The sequence below is a fragment of the Penicillium verhagenii genome (assembly GCF_028828195.1).
Source record: "Penicillium verhagenii strain IBT 33310 chromosome Unknown utg000003l_segment0_segment0, whole genome shotgun sequence".
Taxonomy (NCBI): domain Eukaryota; kingdom Fungi; phylum Ascomycota; class Eurotiomycetes; order Eurotiales; family Aspergillaceae; genus Penicillium; species Penicillium verhagenii.
Genome location: NW_026643167.1, coordinates 2110771 through 2128175, shown reverse-complemented (window position 1 = coordinate 2128175; position 17405 = coordinate 2110771). Strand labels below are relative to the sequence as shown.

Genomic DNA, 17405 nt, shown 5'->3' with positions numbered 1-17405 from the left:
ACGAGACAGAAATAAAAAACCCCCCCCCGAAAAAAAGCGCCTGAGCAACACCAATTGCCCTGGAAACTCCTGTATCGCCAGAGCCAAATATCGTGAACGGTGTACATGAGATGTGAAATATTAAAAGAAAAAGAGTAGGTAGGGTGAGGACACAACAACACTAGAACAAGAATGTGTTCCTTTTTTCTATTTCTTTTGGGGAGATCAAATCTCTTGGGCGTCTAGCGCCCAAATTTCCCAGTGTTTCACCACGTCCCATCCAACACGTCGCATACCGCGTCTCCAAACTTGGCCGTCATCAGTTACATAGGGTTCGGGGCGGTATACGTGTGATTGGGGCGGCACTTCACGGAATTCAGATGGATTTCTTGATGAATGTGCGTCCCCATTTCGAATATCTTCCTCATTTCGGGTGCGCTTTCCCAATGTTGAAGGCGGGTGGGACCTTTGTCCAAACGGAGGCGCGCTAGAATGCTGAGATTGACTTGTAGCGCTGATCTCGGGATGGTGGGTACTAGTAGGAGGATTTGGGGTTGGAAACGGTTGATCCGAAGTGTTAGCGACCATACCAGTGCCTCCATTAGGACGATTCCCGTTCTGTGGGTTCTCGTCTGGCGTCCTAACGATCGGCGTTTCTTGATCATCTTCGCAATAAACAGGAGCCGGGCCTTTATAAAATTCTCCCAGTTCAAAGACCTTCCAGCCCATGCCAATAATCTTGACATTGCCAAAAATTTGCTTGTCGGCCAGGTCATAGCTCATCATTTGAATCAGTACCTCGTCATCGATATCCACAATATCTGCCAGACTGCGCGCATTGATTATTTGCTCCTCAATTTCTGGAGGAAACTTAACACATTTCGCAGAGGGAGCAAAGGCTTGGGCATGGAGATTTTTGCCTTTCCAGAAAGGGTTGTCCGCAAGGTCTCCTGGGCTATTTTGAGTTCCTTTAGCTGGTCCGGTCTGAGGAGATGGCGATCCAGCAGGGATCATAAGTCGAAGCGCTACCAATTTTCGCAGGAAAGGAACCAGCATTCCAAGCGATTCCATACATGCGAGATCCGTTGCTAAACCCAATTGCTCCAGGTTCGGGCAGCCATGAACAAGTCGGGCAACCATAGCAGTGGAAAGAGACCATTTCGAGCAAAGTAACAGATGGCGCAGTGATGCGCCATGGTTCAGCGTGATGTTCGACAAGTAGCTATCCCTTCCGCCCAAAGTCGCATGAAGTTGACTGGCTGGGGAGGCTAACGTCGCTGGAGAGTTGGCATTGGTGCCATTACCCGAAACATGAGGGTTCTCAGAGACAGGAGGTGTCAGCTCTGATGGAGCGGGCGGGTTTGTGAATCGAGGAGAGTTGAGGCAGTCCGGATTATCAGCGGTAACGCTGACAAAGTATATTCGCTCGAGTCCTTTGAAGTTACCCAGGAACTCCGAGTTTCGTTTTGAGACCGCATCCATGCGAATGGATTTAATCTTCAATGTCTTATGGGGCAGTATCGTCGGCCAACTTTGCTCTATGAATGTGTTCATCAAACCGGGAGTGTCTGTTCCACTCAGAAAAGTGACGTCTTCGACGGTTGTGGGGTCGAAGGCGATGTTAAATTCCTCGCTGTGGAAGGCGTACATGTTTTGGAAGGATAGCTTTTTGACTGTAATCGGTTGTTTCGCGGCGATGCTCTTGCGAAAGTAATTATGCAAAGAAATGCTCGGTTCTTGCGCAATGCGCATACGGGGTGACCAGTGAAGCTTGAGTTCGCGCAGCTTTTTACTCTTCCAGAGTATAGTTGCAATGTCATCCGGATAGCAGAGAGGGTCAATATCGGTGATTTTCAACGAGCGGAGATGCGGCATGGGTGGAAGTACTTGGGTAGGTTGTGGGTGGCGGGTGGAAGGAAATCGAATTGTTAATGTATGAAGTCGAGGTAGTTCTGTTAGCCCCGAGTAGACTGTGTCGAGCATTTTGGTGTTGAGTTCCCAGCTGAAGCTCTCCAAACTCGGCATGCGATCCAACGCCGCACGAACCGTAATATTCAATAACATTGAAGAGTCGGGCACGCGACCGACCTGAGCATGTTCCTCCAAATCATGCCCCTTCCAGTCTCCGCGCAGAGTAATTGATTGCACGAGCTTCGCATACGGACGAGTTATTACGGCGTTGAGTCCCATGGTGAACGGACTCGCACTCCCGATGCCTTCGGGTTGGTCATCACGATAGCGGATCTTGTCGTAAGAGGTGAGGGTCAGACTCCGATAGAGCTGTGGCAGCGCCATGTAGTTGAGGACGCGACATGTTCGGCATAATCGGGCAAGGTCGCCTGTATCTTCGACCTGCGCATTCCATTGATCACGTTAGTAATTTCGAGCTTTCACGTGCCGTGGGGGGTCAGGGTCCAGGGAGCTGACGTTTGTGACGATTTGGGCGATCAAGTTTAGCGGCAACACCAACAACGACGCCCCACGGGGTCGATCGGTGGTGATGCTCGCATCAAACATATTCTGATTGACGGCCGCCATGATGCGACATCCGAAGAATGTCCATGGGGGAGAGAGAAGTATGGGGAAATGTACTCCGTACAACTCGGAGCAAAAAGTTCCCGATCAAAGTACGGATCCACTCGGACCAACCACCGGTCTGCAAAATCCGCATTATCTTAATTTCTTTACTATATTACGACGCTAGATACTGGTCAGATATAAACCCTTAGCTGTGAGAACAAAGGCCGTAACAGATCAACTGGTTAACACCCATAAACTTCTAATATTGATTAGAGAGACATATTATCGCTTGAACGGAGCGAAGCGGAGTGAGAGCCTATTTTAATAACATGTTGGATTGGAACAAGATATACTATCAATATGTAGTACGTGAAATTAGAACCTTCTTATGTGCGACGCCAGAATAAATACAAAAACCAAATTATGATATGTCCCCAGGGTATATTCGACGTTGAGCAGAGTCCCCAATCATGCTCACAAGATCCTAAAATATTCAACTCCAATGGCTAAAAGAAATAAAAAAGAAAACACCATGAACGATCAAGAGGATGTGTGGTCATGATCGTGATGCTGGGGAGCTTGGGGCTCGTCAACTTGATCTGAATCAGCCTCTGAGACGGTTGTCGCTGTCCAACTAGCACGGTTACCAGCCACAGCAGGCTCTCCTTGTGAATGGCTCACACGCTCATGGACTAAAGCAGCTGCTTCAGGGTCATAACGGAGAACGTAATTCCCATCTCCATGTTCCAGGTCTGCGTCACCCCATGGCGCAGATGCATGGGGCTGAGAAGGGATGACTCGGACGGGTAGATTGGATTGCCCAGGTCGGGGTTGCTCATGTTGATTAATAGATGTAGTTTCTGTTGCTTCCAGCAAACTGTTTCGAGGTTGAGGGGACCAAGTCTGCTGTCCACGGCGACGGGCGGGGATTACTGTGACGGCCAACGGGGCATCAGTAGACTGTGGCCCAGCACCGGAAAGTCGGGGCCGATGTAGCGAGAAGAAGTTATTGTTGGATCTCGTTTGTGTGGTATGTTGCTCAGGGTCTTCGTCATCGAAATGGCCGTCGTCTTCGTCAGCCGATTCATCTCCAGCTTGCGCAAAAGCAACTTCCCTCGGAAGAGAACCGCGTCTTCGCTTAAAGTGATTAATGAGATTGCGCCATCGCGGATCGGCATGAACCATCTGTGGTGATTGCTCTCTGCCATCGTGGGCAGGGGCCTCCTCTTCCACGTCGCCTGACCCAATATATCTCTCGATCTCTATTTCTTTTTCTTCTTCTATTTCTGCCTCCTCTTCTTCCATGTTTGGCATTGCGACGGGTGGTGTAGGGCTGGCGACTGGGTGATATCGAACATTATAGACTGTGCTGGGAGCACTGCTGGTGTCAGCTCGACTGACTGGAGTAATGACCGCCGGGGGTGGGGTAGGGCGATGGTTGTTTTGACGCCTTGACGGAGTGACTCCCTTCGGGGGTGGCGCACTGCCAGATCCACGGGCACGATTTCCACGATTGGTGCCCACACGAGTTCGTAGTGGTCGATGGGCTAAGTTCATGACTCCACCCCAGCCAGAAGAAGCGCCGTTTCCTCCTCCTTTATTCTGGCCATGGGGTGAATATCGGGGCCAATCGACTTCTTCGGACGGAGTCACCTCGAGCATCTCATCGCCATCAAAGACTTCGCGACCAAGAATCCCGTCTTTCGTCTCATCTCGCTCAAGCGCCTCTATACGTTCCACCCACTCCCATACTACCACACTGGCCGCTGCCGATCCGACCCATCTAATGTAGGTACCCCAGCCTGCAATCTCCGGTTTTGCAATGTCCATGACGAAGAATACCACCGGGATTAAGACTGCACAAAGTGACAAAAGAGCCACAAAGCAAATGTTGCGCATCTTTGGATGGAAAAATGCATAGCGGTGCTTCGAGATAGAGTAGAAAATGACCCACGCGGCGTATAGAAGATTGAGAGCCAACTCAAATAGATAGCTGAGTGCCGGAATGGCATCGTCGTATAATCTTGGATGTGTTGAACTATTCTTGAAGAAGAAGCTCTCCAAGATACTGAAAATCGTGTCCAGGACAATTAAGGCAAACCCAGCCCATTTAATCATCACTTTCTCTTTATGTCGCGGAAATAGCCGAATTAACGTCTGGACTTGCGCCAGCCAGAGAAACGTTTGCGAAATGACACGCACAATGCGAATCTCCATCCCATCAATGACCTCCTCGGAGAGTGCTTCGGCATCAGAGTATCCGTATTCGTACTGAATTTCGGCAACTCTGAATGAGTCAACCGTGGCGATTGTCAAGGAAATGGCAACGAGAAACGCCGCCACTTTTTGCAGCCATGGCCGACCACCAATGCCGACGATCGACGAGTTCCTACTATATGACCGACTGATCATGCTATGTCGACCGAGGAAATTCTCTCCACCGCCACCAGGGCCGCCGACGAAGAAAGTGCGCGGGGTGATAAGTAAAATTATGACGAGAACATAGCTGACGACCGTACAGCAACCGATGGCGTAGAGCTGAGGCGTCACGGAGGAGTAAAATGGATCGCGGGTGTCAAGAACGGCGGCTACATGAGTATAGTCGGTATAGCCATCGGTACAGATCGGTTCGAAGACGGCATTTGCCGTGAGTGTCAACTCGTAGGATTTGTTCACGTGGATAATGCCTGTGAGCGAAGAAGCGCCGGTGGTTAATACGGCGCTGCGCGAGGGGGATGGAAGAGTCTCTATCGCAGAACATTCGAGGAATCACATACCATTGCTGGGCAACACAAACGGTGTACATCCAGACGAATATGTTTTGGTCGAGGTCGTCGTTGGATTCGCCCAGATCTGGCGCGGAGTCAGACGATGATCATTGTCCATGATCAGACACTCCTGACGGCTCCAGTACCCTGTCGATCCAGCGCATATAGCAAATCCACCAGGTGTCCCTTCAGTATTTCAAGGTATTGTTTCGGATCGAGCGCCTTAAACGGCCATTTTTCGGGGTGTTGAAGCCGCGCGTACAAGGCCGGGTATCGGAAAGGACTCAGGAGAGTCGGGATCGGAAAACTAGCGGTCGAGGATATTTCGGCAGTGGGAGAGGAGTGGCTGGAAAGGAAAAAGTGCGCAAATCTATATGTGTGTATAAGGTAAAATATGTACTGAAATTTTGAGAAGAATCTTGGCAGGGAAATGTCTATGATTCGCGTGACAAACCAAGTCGTGAAGTCTGGAGTTGAATTGGGCGGGTCGAGATGATCCGCCACCCGGTTCCACTCGCGTGGAATCTCTCCACATACGGAGGGAATTCTTCAGCTTTTCTAACCCCTCATTCAAGAATTTCAGATATTTGAAAACCGCGCATAATAGGACTAATTTAATATCCTAGATACTCCTCTTCCTTTAAATGTTTCATCTACATTATTTCTGAAAAGTCCAACGCGATAAACTTAAAACTTGAATGCGTAGTATATACTATGTGCTGCACGCATTATCAAAAGACACCATGTACAAACCAAGCCGGGTCCAAGACTTGGCTAGGGTGAAATGATCAACAAGTTCCCCCAAATTCCAATCATCCATAGCTAGCCCCGCTAGCCATCCTTCAAACATTCACTTATCATGCCGAGTCCTTTGCTCACACCAAAAAAAAAGTATTTGCTGACTCGCACCATGGATTCATGATCCAATCAAAGCCGCCATTCAATTAAGAAGACTGGGCAGCGAAACCAAGGCGGGGACCGTTGGAGTCGAAGACGACGTACTGGCTCTTCAGGAAGATGTCACCAAAGATAGAGAAGCCAAGACCAGAGTTGCTCTGAATACCACCCAGGCACTTGGAGGAGCCCTGGGAGACAGGAGTGTAGTTGATCAAGCTGCCGGGGACAACAGCATCATAGCCGGAGATGCTAACAGTGAAGTCAGGCAGAGTAGAAGAGCAGTCAAAGGTGTAGCCACCAGCGGAGGAGTCCGAAGCCGCACCGCTAACTTGCTTGTAGTAGGCAGAGACAACCTCGTCATCGAGCAGCAAGAGGGTAGTACCGGTGTCAGCAATGCCCTTGATCGAGCTACCAGTTGTGGAACCAATCTTGTAGCTATCAGCGGTGAAGCCCCAGAAGCCCTGGGAGCTATCGACATCGGCGTAGGTCAGCGAGCCAGTGTACTTGGACTTGTCGATGAAGCCAAAGTCGTAAGAGCCGGGAGCATTGTGCTTTAGGGACACGGCGAAGAGGGGAGAAGCGAGTGTGGACTTCACGGTGTCGAAGAAAGTGGTCTGCGACTTGGGCTTGACGGTGTTGATGGAGCTGAAAGCGAGACCCAGAAGACCGTCGTTGTTCTGGTCCTGGGTGAACTGCTGGCTGATCGTGGAAGCAGCCTCAACAGCTTGGCCGGTGGCCTTGACTCCACCGACTGAGACGGTGTCCCTGTAGACATCACCGCTGGCGGAGCTTCCATCGCCGTAGGAGATGGACCAGGTGTAGCCAGACAGCTTAGTGCCATTGTTGGGCTTGTAGAGGCTGTGGCCAGTTTGCTCCGAAGCGGGAAGCTCCGAGGAGAAGACCCAGCTAAAATCACAGTTAGATTCCATATTCATAGACAGGTAATTTGACTAGTGTCTCTCGGCAAACCGAGCAGTGGGTCCACTTACAGATCGGCAGAGCCGGTATCAAAGTCCAGGTTCAGGGTCGTGCCACCGACGTTGACGGGAGTGAGGTACTCCTCGTCATCACTCTCGGGAGTGGTGGTAGCAGAGCCACTCTGCTGAGCAGCAGCCTGAACGTGGGTAGGGACTTTGGCGCCGTACTTGGCAAGAGCACGAGCGTAGTTGTTGGCAAAGTTCTGAGTCTTCGTGGCACTCACGGCAACCTGGTTGACAGTGAAGCTCTTCTTACCGCCAGTGGGGACAGCGGAAGCAACGGAGGCCAGACCGGCCAAGGCAACGGTAATCTTGCTGAAGACAACCATGGTGAAATGGTTCAAAGAATGGCTTTCGATTTATAAAAGAATGAAGTTGAAAGATTGTAATAGAAGTGGATAGAGAACCACAAACAGCGGGAGACGAAGGATGATTTATAGATCCTGGATGGTTCAAATGTTAGTGACTTGGAAAGGATCTAGATTATACAAGGGCACCAACTATGGCGTCCATCGCACGATCCAAAGGGAGCTGTTTCTCTTCGAGGAAAGCAGTGGTGCCGATCCAACCGCTGCAGAGACTTCGGAGCCGTAAACTTCGAGATCATCACGGAGTCCATCGGCCAGCCAAGATGTCACGACGGGGGATGCCCCCACCTGTGGCAGAGACTAAGGATGAATCCATGAAACGACGCAATCGCGTTTCGTGCATAGTGGACGGGTCCAATGGCGCTAGGATGGCCCTAGTCTCCTCAGCCTCTAGACCCCAAGCGGTGTGGGGCTTGGGGCAATTCATGCCCGCCTATATTGCGCCTTCCCTGCGAGTTGTTTTGTTCTCGCATGCAGGTCTGGCAGAGAAGTCCGGGAGAAGGCTAATTGGGAATCAGGTAGACATCTAGAAGCTTTGATACGAGAAGTCATTTGGCGGAACCCTGCCGATCCCCATATGCCCCGACGGCTTTAGTTTTTTTTTGTGGGGCTCAACTGGACCAGTTGAAAGGTAAACAATGGAAACGAAAGTTGCGCTTAATGAAGTGTACTAGTAGTAAGGGAAGGCCCTGGCGATCATCACCCCTTATATCCAAGGCCCACCAATCATGAACCAGAAGAGGATTCTATATACTTTATGTTTGGCCCCTTTAATTAAGGTAGTATTGTCTCTGTGTTTGAATGTGATGGTCCAGTTAAACCCGAACTCTCCATTGGAAGTACAGAGTTGCCTAGAATCGAGTTCCGATAAGCTGTTGACTCTATTGGCTTGTACATCTGTTGTCCCTTAGGTTCAGCCGTAATCACTTTCCCAGTTGAAGGCTCTAGCTTGTTTCAGAATCCCAAAATTGAGAGAAGTCCTGAGCAAAGATTTAGACAAAAAATCAGCATCTGAAAGAACTTGCCAAGTAAAGAAAAAAAAAAAAAGCCCAAGTCAAAAATATGAATTCCCGACCGGACTCCGTCTCCACGCTGAGATCGGCTCTGCATATCCGTTAGACTAAATGGACCCTGCATCTCGTTAAACACTTCAAATGTTCATTGTCATTGTTCCGTGAACGTGAAAATGAGACCCTTATCGGATCATCGCGCCCTTCCATAGGTTCCCACTAGGAAGTGCATTGAAGATCTTTCGGGGCACCGATCGTCTTCACGTCCACAATAACCTAAATCGGTGGCGATCGGCCTTGCAATCAGATAGATCGGCGATAGACCACACGACTTGAATACTTGCGATCACACCTGCCACTGTACCGACCTTTCATAGGCTCAACTTGAAATGATACGGTGTATGTGTGTAGTATTAATCTACTACTCTCAAAAAACAATAAAAGACTTCAAATGTTACGAGCTGATAACTAGGATCGGCAAAGAACAGTCCTTCAGGAACATTGAATGGACTAACGCGGCTAAGTACGATATACATAGAACCCAAGCCACCCCGCGAGCCTTATTTGACGAGGCTGAAAATGGACAGAACAGGCCCCAGCTGAGTGTAATGATCTTGAAGAACATTGAACATCCATTCAATGTTGTGGCTCAAACAGGGCTTAGCAACGAACCCCGTAAACACGTGAAGAAATAATATGTCATATTGAGATGAAACTCGGCCCCGCTATCTTGAGACCCGACGGACACCGAGGGGTGCTTTTAATCTCGAAGCCTAAAGAAGAAACCTTAAGATATCAGAGGAAAAAAAGCAACAATGCAGGAAAAGCAAGAAAAATGCAATGGACTTTGTTATTTTCCGTTACATTTTCAGTTCTGCAAGTAGGAGACTAGAACACCCGCCAAGCATGAGAAAAGGGGACTTGTTTCAACGAAATTGCAACGAAATGCGATTCAAACGAATCACATCATCCGCCCAGGCTAGAACGCAGAAGCACAAAGAGGGACGCCAAGTGTAGATCCCGCAGGGGTATATGGTTTAAACGGGGGAAAGAAAGCATAAATGAAAAAAGTACATGGCTCGCTGGCTTGAAGCATTATCCCAGGGAGGTTGGGCTCTTGACGATCGGAGAGATCCCAGATCAAGACATGAACTGTGAGCCGAGGGGTCCGCCGGAGTCGCCGTCGTGAGCAGTATTGTCATACCCCTCATTAAGCAACACCTCTAACATGTCAAACTCGCCAAGCATCGGTCCGGTTCCACCTAGGCCCTGGTCCACTACCCCGGTGGAGCTGTTGAAGAATTGATCTAACGGAAGAGCAAACCAATCTGGGAGCGCCGTGTTTGCTCCGTTGCTGTCGAGAGGCTGCGAGGAAACGACATGGTTCGGAGAAGACCTCCCGAGGTCGTTGGAAGGCATGGCCGAATTCGAGTCATAATAGTTGTAGTAGACAGACGGTGGCGGTGGCATGAACGATACCCCAAGGTTAGAAGAGTTGATTGGCTGCGCAGGAATATTGGCAAGTGAATCGTGGGCTGATCCAACCAAGTGCCCACCGGTGCTAGTGTTCTCCACAAATCCCAATCCGCCTCCGTTTGGAGTTGCATCTTGGGTAGACGACCAAGGGGTTTGACCCCCTTCACGACGATTTGATGAAACACCTTCCCGAGGTGGTGACTGAGCTCGTGACACTGGAGCGGAACCGCGGTCCTGTCCTTCACCTTCCACACCACGATCATGCGGAGCAAAACGTAAGAAGCGGGTTCGAATACTGCTAGTCAGTAACTCAAGCAGACGAGCAACAGTATTACTGATGTGCACATCATCCACCACAAACGTGCGAAGAGCCTCAACTGTGCGGTCTTGGAGATCCAACGAGACTCGCACATCGTCTTCACGAGCACCTAGGGTAAATGTCTGCAGTCGGGGTCAGTAGCTTTCGACAATGTTTCTCTGTTTGTCATAGTGGGACATACTTTCAGAATGAAGATCATGCCAGACAGAATTCGGAAAAATGTACGAATTGGTGCATGCTTGAGACGGCCTCCCGGGACGAGGCCTTCCAGAACCGTTTGCAGGATTTTACGAGAGGCATCCACAACTTCCTGGATGTATTGCTCATTGACTCGATAGAGCTCCATCAACGTACGAAACCATCCGCTGCTACCAGGAGATGGACCCGAACCTGGTCGCCCAGGCTGGGCTTGAGCAGACTCATTGGACATGGTTGTCCATCGGTCTACTACAGCCTGTAGGGCAAGCGAATTGACATAGAGGCCTATCTTTGGTCAGTATGCAGGTTGATTGAAATATTTTAGAATCTTGTTCACTCACGGGTATACTCGTACTCAATCAAGAGAATGCTTCGCATCGCAGAGGAAACTGCCAGTTGTTAGTTTGATACCGGAAAATTAGTTGAATCTTGTTGATAGCTCACGATTCACACGATCGAGGTGTTGCCGGAATTCTCGTAGCTGAGGTTGAAACCAGTCTATTTGCTCGCGATATCTCCCGCTCTTGATCAACTCCGAAGTCTGTTCACTTGACGCAAAAAGCTGGTGATTGGCCTGGTAGACAATCTTAGAAATACCCATCCAGCAGTCCTGCATCCGATCAAGATCTGGATCACCATCCTTGGAGTCAATGTTATTTCCTTCGACATCTTGGCCCCATTCAGACAAAGGAAGCATCGACGGGATACCCAATCTGCCACTGCTGTGTGTGATAAAGACTAGAATCAAGCGCCGCAATCGGCGTTTCCGTGTCTGTTCAGCAGGTGACTCAGGTGTGCCCTTTGGCTCGGTTTTATGATCAAAAACGCCAAGCTCAAAGGCAAGTGCTTGAGCTGTACTCAAAAGCATCCAAGACATCCGATCCGATCGCCAGGCAGGTTCCAACCATTTTTGGAATGCCAGTCTACCTTCAGGTGATGTGTGCGCTCCTTTTGCGTGTTCACCATGGTCCAAATCCTTATCACCGAAGTTTTGGCTCTGAGCGTCAGTGTCCAAAAGGGTGTTTTCATCGTCGCCTGGGGGAAAGTGGAGATTTCGTGGGTGCCAATCCGTAAGGATTAGTAAAGCCTCCACGGTCCCTAGAGCTCTTAGATTTCCTTTCAAATTGGGCCTGCTGGAGGTTGGTGCGAGATCTAGAGATCGCGGTCCGCTAATTCCAGGTCCTCCGGCGTCAAATTTTTCTTGCCCCCAGAACAGGCGTTCAATCATACCGCGCAGGTAAGACCAGAGGCGATCGTGGATGTAAAATGCCCGAGTACTAGCACCATCGCCCTTGGGTTTCAGATGCCGCGAGGCGATTGTCAAGATGGTCACTGCCAGTACCGGTTCCTCGGTAAGTAGAATACGATGTTTTGAGGGCTCCGAGTAGTCTGGAGTCACTACTGGACTCATCGGTGCTAAATTTTCGTAGTAGTATGCAACGTAATCCATTCCTTCTTCAACCGTCATCCACCCAGCACGGACGAACCGCAGCCGCGACCACGCGCGAACGGCATCGATGTACCCCGGATCTTGAGTGTTATTTGAGCCATCAGAGGGACCGGCGTCGTCAGATATTTGAGGATCTACAACACCCGCTCCACCCGGTGGGTATGTGCCATTTCCACCCATTGACATTCCCGATCGAGGAGTACGTGAAAATGATCCACTCAAATTTCCCGGTGAATTGACATGTGCCAGAGGGGAAGGGCCTGAGTTGAAAGAGGACACGGATTGTCTTGCCGCAAACCTATTCAGGTCCTCTGTTCTCCCCGCCGCCTCGGATAGCAAATGTAAAGCATCGTGCGTGTTGGTGATTGCGGGCGACAACAATTCCACTGCGGTACGATTCAACATAGGCGGCCCTCCATACCCTGGTGCCGAGTTTCTTTCAGCGGTTGAATATGGGGGAATGCGCGGGGCTCTGGATTCCAAAAAGTGTCTCGCTGGTGCGGCTATGGGGGCACTTGGAGTGTACCGTTGGGCGGCAGCGGCAGCCGCAACGGGAGGGGGCGCTTCAGGCCAGCGCTGTCGAGCTCGAAAGGCATCATTATCAAAAGATGGTTCCGACGGGAGAAATGGGGATCCATCTGCTGGTGCTTCCTTCTTCGCCGCGATCTCACCGATCATCATCCGTTTGTCGCGGCGAAGAACATCGGCCTCCTCCTCAACCTCTTCTTCCGGCGCTTCGGAGAGTTTGCGCTTGCGACGAGTGATCGAAAACTCGCATCGTTTGCTTTCGCGCCGGCATCGTACACAAGGTGGGGGTCTAGGGTTATCGACACCTGGAGGGGTAGTTTATTGTGATCAGTCAGCTAGACCAAAAAAAAAGTCCAAAGTGGGATGGGAGATTGCTGATCTTACTGCCTAGGTCGCACTTGACCTTGCGCTTGCGACATGGATCGCAAGCCTGATAGCCGCGTCTATGCTGCGGGGTAGGAGACGGCGAATTGCCGGGATCATGGCCCACACTAGAGTCTTGTCCCATGTTTGGGCTCAAAAAGGTGACTTATTCAACTTGAGTGGGTAGCGGGATGCTGGGGAAGCCGATGCAAAGCGAAGATAAGCTGTGAAGGGGCGGTGGGGTTTTGCTTAGATGAGCGGGAACCGATTGGACCATTGGCCGAGGTAACAAAAGTGCCAAATAAAAAACAACAGAAAAAGACAAGTAAATCGCACAAGAGAAACAAGGGTGAGGAATGCAGTAGAACAATCTAGCGGAGCCAAGTATCAAGAAAGAAAGAGAAAGAAAAAAAATCCACTGCAGGATTATGGCAATTACAAACTCAACCGTGTTCAACACGTACAAGCCGGAGGTTCTTGACCACCAATTTTTATTGTATAATGAGAAATCGTCCTGCGGGGTAAGGGGGAAAGTGTATTAACATGGTCAGCAGTTATTAAATCGTTAATCAATTGATTACTGACTCCCAAGGTTCATACTACTAGGCTGTATGTATGCAGTTCGAAGGTTCTATTGAAACTTCCAAGGTTTAGATGGTTCTCAAGTACTGCTTACGAGATTGATAAACGCATATAGTAAGTTAAGACCCTATGTGACGCTGGAAAGTTTAAAGGGTGAAAATGAACGTAGAAAATACTGTAATGATCTAGTGATGACCGGACAGATCTGACATTGCAATCCTAAACAACGCGTGACGCCAGCGGACGGTTTGTCGGTGCTGGAAGCTTTGCACCATGATCCAGAGCAAGGCTCCCGTTCATCTTTGCGACCAAATCCCATGCTTTTCGAGCCGGAACCAATTCACCAGATGCAGTACTTTCAGTGCTCGCTCGCCGAGAGAGATTTGGAGTCATTTTCCCACCGAGAAGGCCACGGATGCCACCTGCTTTGCGAGCTGGGATTTCCGGTGTACCGGCAGTCAGAATGTAGAGCAGGTATTTGAGATTGGGCAGAGTGTGCCGTATGTCCAGGCCACGAATGCCACACTTATTGAGCAGAAATTCAATATCCTTGTTCAAGAGGAAGACTGCATACTCAAATCGGTAATGGACGCTAACTGGATAAAGTGGAAATACGCGCTGCGGAAGATTTGCTGATATGTGATCTTGAATCAAGGAGATTGACTGGTTTGGGCTGACCGGGTAAGGAATGACGACCGACAAGTAGAATGAGAGTAGATATACCACGTGAGCCGTAAATCCCAATGCCGCTGCAACCACGTCACGGTTGATATCTTCGAAGTCCGAATTGGGAAGTGGAAGTCCCGCGATGGTAAAGGCAAGTGTTTTATCTGGAATGGGTTCAATTGGATAGATGACCATCAAATCTTCAGCGATGCGCCGAATTTGACCCTTGCTATCTTCGGAGTTCTGATGGAGCAGCTGTTCGCTAGAGACTAGCTTTTCCTGGGCATCTGGGAGATGACTGCGGGCTTTGTCTTGGGCAGTTCGACCCTGCTCCATGGCTTCTTTTCGAGATTTAATACTTGCAATGAGATCTCCTTTGCGCTTGGCAGAAGCCCGGAGTTGCTTTCGCTCAGCTGCAACGGCCTGCTTGATCGAGGCAAGGCGATCTTGCGCTTTGGCCGCATCGCTCTGAGTGGCTATAGCATCGTCATTCTTTTTGAGAATATCACCAATCTGTACCTCTAGTTTCTCGCGAGTCGCCAGCGCATCTTGGACACATTCGTCCAAATTTGCTAGCCGCATCAATGCGTCGTATGAGGATGTGGATAGCGCAGACCCATCAATAGTGGCCCGCTGACCAGTTCTACTGACAAGTGGTTCGATTGACGGAAGATCCGTCAAATTTGTGTAAACCCCATCTGGAAAGTGGAATATTATAGAATTCGCAGGGAGGGGATGATGAAAGCTTTCAATCGTCTTGCCCAGGAATTGAAGAGATCGTAAGTTGAGCTGCAATTCAACAAGCAGCAGATATTCCGCCATTTTTTCAGTCTTTGCCCAGAGCTTAAGAGTCAATGTGTCTCTCCGTGAAACCCCCGGTCCACAAAAGTTCAGGTCAAAAGAACGAAAGCTGGGGTTAGTAGCCTTGTTGACCACCTCACTGACATAAATTGGCTCATCGATACCATCGCAGTGCATTGAAACCCATGTATCCGCCATCCGACTCTTCGTGATATCCTCCAAGCTCACCTGTCTCGTTCGAGGGTTCGGGTCATTCCAAGGAAGGAGACTTCGCCGGCGCGGCTCACGCTTGGTAGTAGGGTTTGGCCCCGCATGGCTTTGTTGATTTGCGCGTGAATTGAGCTCAGTAAAGGATCGTGAAGGATGTAAGGAGTGATGGGTCTCATTCTGCGCCAAGATTTTCGAAGCTGACTTCAGGGAGTTCGGGATGTCGTCGTCATCAATGGTCTTGCCGCGCGCTCGGTTTGTTGGGGGTGCCACGACCAAATTACGGACAGATAGACCATTCAAATGTCGTAGCCTGCGATTCTAATCGATTATTTAGTACATTTTACTACGTTTCTCGCGGATTCGAGGACCATACCGATGCATACAGCCATGGCCGCTCTCTGCGAGAGGGCCCGTCATGCTCTGTAGCTGCGACAACGCTATCCATCGGGCAGACCCAAGCAATGAGAGTGAATTCAATATGAGGGAGTTTCTGATCAAAGGGACAACATGGTTATGATATGCCAGAGGGAACAGCTTTGGAAGTGATGGTTGGAGCAAAGCGATAAGATGATGCGGAGAGAGCAGGCAGCGCCAAGACCATTGCCGCCCCGTCAAAAAATCCACCTCCGTTCTCAAACTTCATCAACATCGGCTCACAGTCCACCATCACCGACCTTGCCTCGATAACTGGCCTGAATCTCCCCGATTTTTTCTCCCGGTGCTTTGACACCCCACATAGGCCATAATGGCCTCAACTACCAAGCCAATCCAGAAGATTCTGGACTCAACCAAGATCGCATCCTTAGCGAAATTTGTCCGCCGGCCACCAATTGATCCGCAAACACCGATCCAGGGGAAACCTCGAAACCCCGGGTCCAATGCATACAAGGAGCATGAGAAGCGCGAGGGTGTGCGTTTGCAGAAGGCATTGAATGCCATCACACACGGAAAGAACATCTTCGTCTACCACAATGTTCGCACGAAGCAGGTCGTGTACTCGTTGACCCGTTATCTGGAGGTGAGTTTTCTAGCTTTGAATCTCCAGCGTCCAGCTGCATCAGTCTTGTGAATCGCATACGGAATAATTGGCTAACCACACGTGTCCGATAGAAAAACAACCTCCTCCGTCAAATGATCTACCACGGCAAGAAGACCGTACCCGCTGAAATCCGCCGAGACATGTGGGTTCCATACTATTCCGTCCACTTCAGCGATTCAAAGCTGGGCCTCCGCGCTTTCCAACTCCTCCGCGAGTTCTCCATGCAACGACAACTCGCCCCACCTCAGGAGATGATCACCGTCACACCAGAGCTCATTGCGGCCAAGAGGCCACATGATCCTGTCAAAGCGGAAGTATACGACCGGATGCACAAGAGGCGGATTGGAAACACCATGGAGAAGAAGGAGCGCGCCCGTGCGCTGATGGACCAGAAGGCAACATCCGTTGCGGACGTCGCGGCCGTACTGTCGATTCAGGAAGAGGAGATCGCGAATGGTCTGCTGAGCCGGGATGGTTCGCGTGGATATCTTACTCGGAAGGCGCGTCAGCGCAGGCGTGAGGCCCTTCACGAGGGACAGGAGAAAGTGAAGGAGGGCGCAGCTCGTATTGGGGTGTTAGAGGAGTACCTCACCCAGCGCAGCGGAGAGGAAGTTAAGATCGGCGAAGTTCGGGATGGTCTCCCCGAGAATGCCGATACAGTTAAGATCCTCTGGTATGATGTGCATGATGCTCACTACGCCGAGTCTTGGGCTCCCAGTGTTCAGCATGGCAAGTTGCAACGCACTCGCAACAGCATCATTGGCAGTGAGCTGCACCTAAACGAGGACGTCGTTGCGAACAACGAGTTCAAGGAGCAGCAGGAGTAATTTGATCGTTGTTTCTGTAACAATGCTTCTTACCCCTCTGTTTTCTGCTATCCTTGGTGTCTGTTCTGGCTATATTAAGCGATACTCCCATTGACATCTTCCGTCTGATTTTAGGTCTCGGTGGTTGGTCCTATGTATTCTTTCTGTTTCTGTGTTTTGTTCAGCTACTGTGGGCTCACCTACTGCATAAATTGTATTTTTAGACAAATCAAATCATTCAAGTGAAGAACCAATATTCCCAAAGACTTCTTGTGCATCCAACTTGACCAATTGTAACGTGCTGAGGACCAGACGTGGGACTTGACCCACTGTGCCGCTCTTGGTGGGAATCGGCATGGTGGCCCGTCTACCCGTTGGAGATGGAGTCTAGATCGTGAGGAGTAAACAACTCGACGAAAGACAATATGCAAGATGCTCAATATGGTAT

The 17405-nt window shown here is 50.0% G+C and overlaps 7 protein-coding genes across 7 annotated transcripts; 1 reads left to right on the top strand and 6 right to left on the bottom strand.

The window, feature by feature from the left end:
• Nucleotides 1-204: 204 nt before the first annotated feature.
• On the bottom strand, nucleotides 205-2517 carry N7466_002184 (uncharacterized protein; the record flags this gene model as incomplete). Its single annotated transcript, XM_057161582.1, has 2 exons — nucleotides 205-2331; nucleotides 2374-2517. The coding sequence occupies 2 exons, from the start codon at nucleotides 2515-2517 to the stop codon at nucleotides 205-207; spliced, it is 2271 nt and encodes a 756-aa protein (XP_057024867.1).
• A 522-nt stretch (nucleotides 2518-3039) lies between these two features.
• N7466_002183 (PalH/RIM21 family protein) lies at nucleotides 3040-5305 on the bottom strand (the record flags this gene model as incomplete). The annotated part of the gene is made up of 2 exons (XM_057161581.1): nucleotides 3040-5221; nucleotides 5277-5305. The coding sequence occupies 2 exons, from the start codon at nucleotides 5303-5305 to the stop codon at nucleotides 3040-3042; spliced, it is 2211 nt and encodes a 736-aa protein (XP_057024866.1).
• A 906-nt stretch (nucleotides 5306-6211) lies between these two features.
• N7466_002182 (pepsin-like aspartic protease) lies at nucleotides 6212-7470 on the bottom strand (the record flags this gene model as incomplete). The annotated part of the gene is made up of 2 exons (XM_057161580.1): nucleotides 6212-7070; nucleotides 7154-7470. The coding sequence occupies 2 exons, from the start codon at nucleotides 7468-7470 to the stop codon at nucleotides 6212-6214; spliced, it is 1176 nt and encodes a 391-aa protein (XP_057024865.1).
• Nucleotides 7471-7747: 277 nt separating this feature from the next.
• On the bottom strand, nucleotides 7748-7936 carry N7466_002181 (uncharacterized protein; the record flags this gene model as incomplete). Its single annotated transcript, XM_057161579.1, has 1 exon — nucleotides 7748-7936. One exon carries the CDS (start codon nucleotides 7934-7936, stop codon nucleotides 7748-7750), a length of 189 nt encoding a protein of 62 aa, XP_057024864.1.
• Nucleotides 7937-9659: 1723 nt separating this feature from the next.
• Nucleotides 9660-12998, bottom strand: N7466_002180 (uncharacterized protein; the record flags this gene model as incomplete). The annotated part of the gene is made up of 5 exons (XM_057161578.1): nucleotides 9660-10436; nucleotides 10496-10797; nucleotides 10854-10901; nucleotides 10957-12795; nucleotides 12875-12998. The coding sequence occupies 5 exons, from the start codon at nucleotides 12996-12998 to the stop codon at nucleotides 9660-9662; spliced, it is 3090 nt and encodes a 1029-aa protein (XP_057024863.1).
• Nucleotides 12999-13654: 656 nt separating this feature from the next.
• Nucleotides 13655-15557, bottom strand: N7466_002179 (putative UV radiation resistance protein (UVRAG); the record flags this gene model as incomplete). Its single annotated transcript, XM_057161577.1, has 2 exons — nucleotides 13655-15430; nucleotides 15486-15557. 2 exons carry the CDS (start codon nucleotides 15555-15557, stop codon nucleotides 13655-13657), a joined length of 1848 nt encoding a protein of 615 aa, XP_057024862.1.
• Nucleotides 15558-15851: 294 nt separating this feature from the next.
• On the top strand, nucleotides 15852-16978 carry N7466_002178 (mitochondrial 54S ribosomal protein mL67; the record flags this gene model as incomplete). Its single annotated transcript, XM_057161576.1, has 2 exons — nucleotides 15852-16130; nucleotides 16223-16978. Coding segments are annotated over 2 exons (1035 nt in total), but the record flags the coding sequence as incomplete, so codon positions are not given.
• Between the last annotated feature and the right edge of the window lie 427 nt (nucleotides 16979-17405).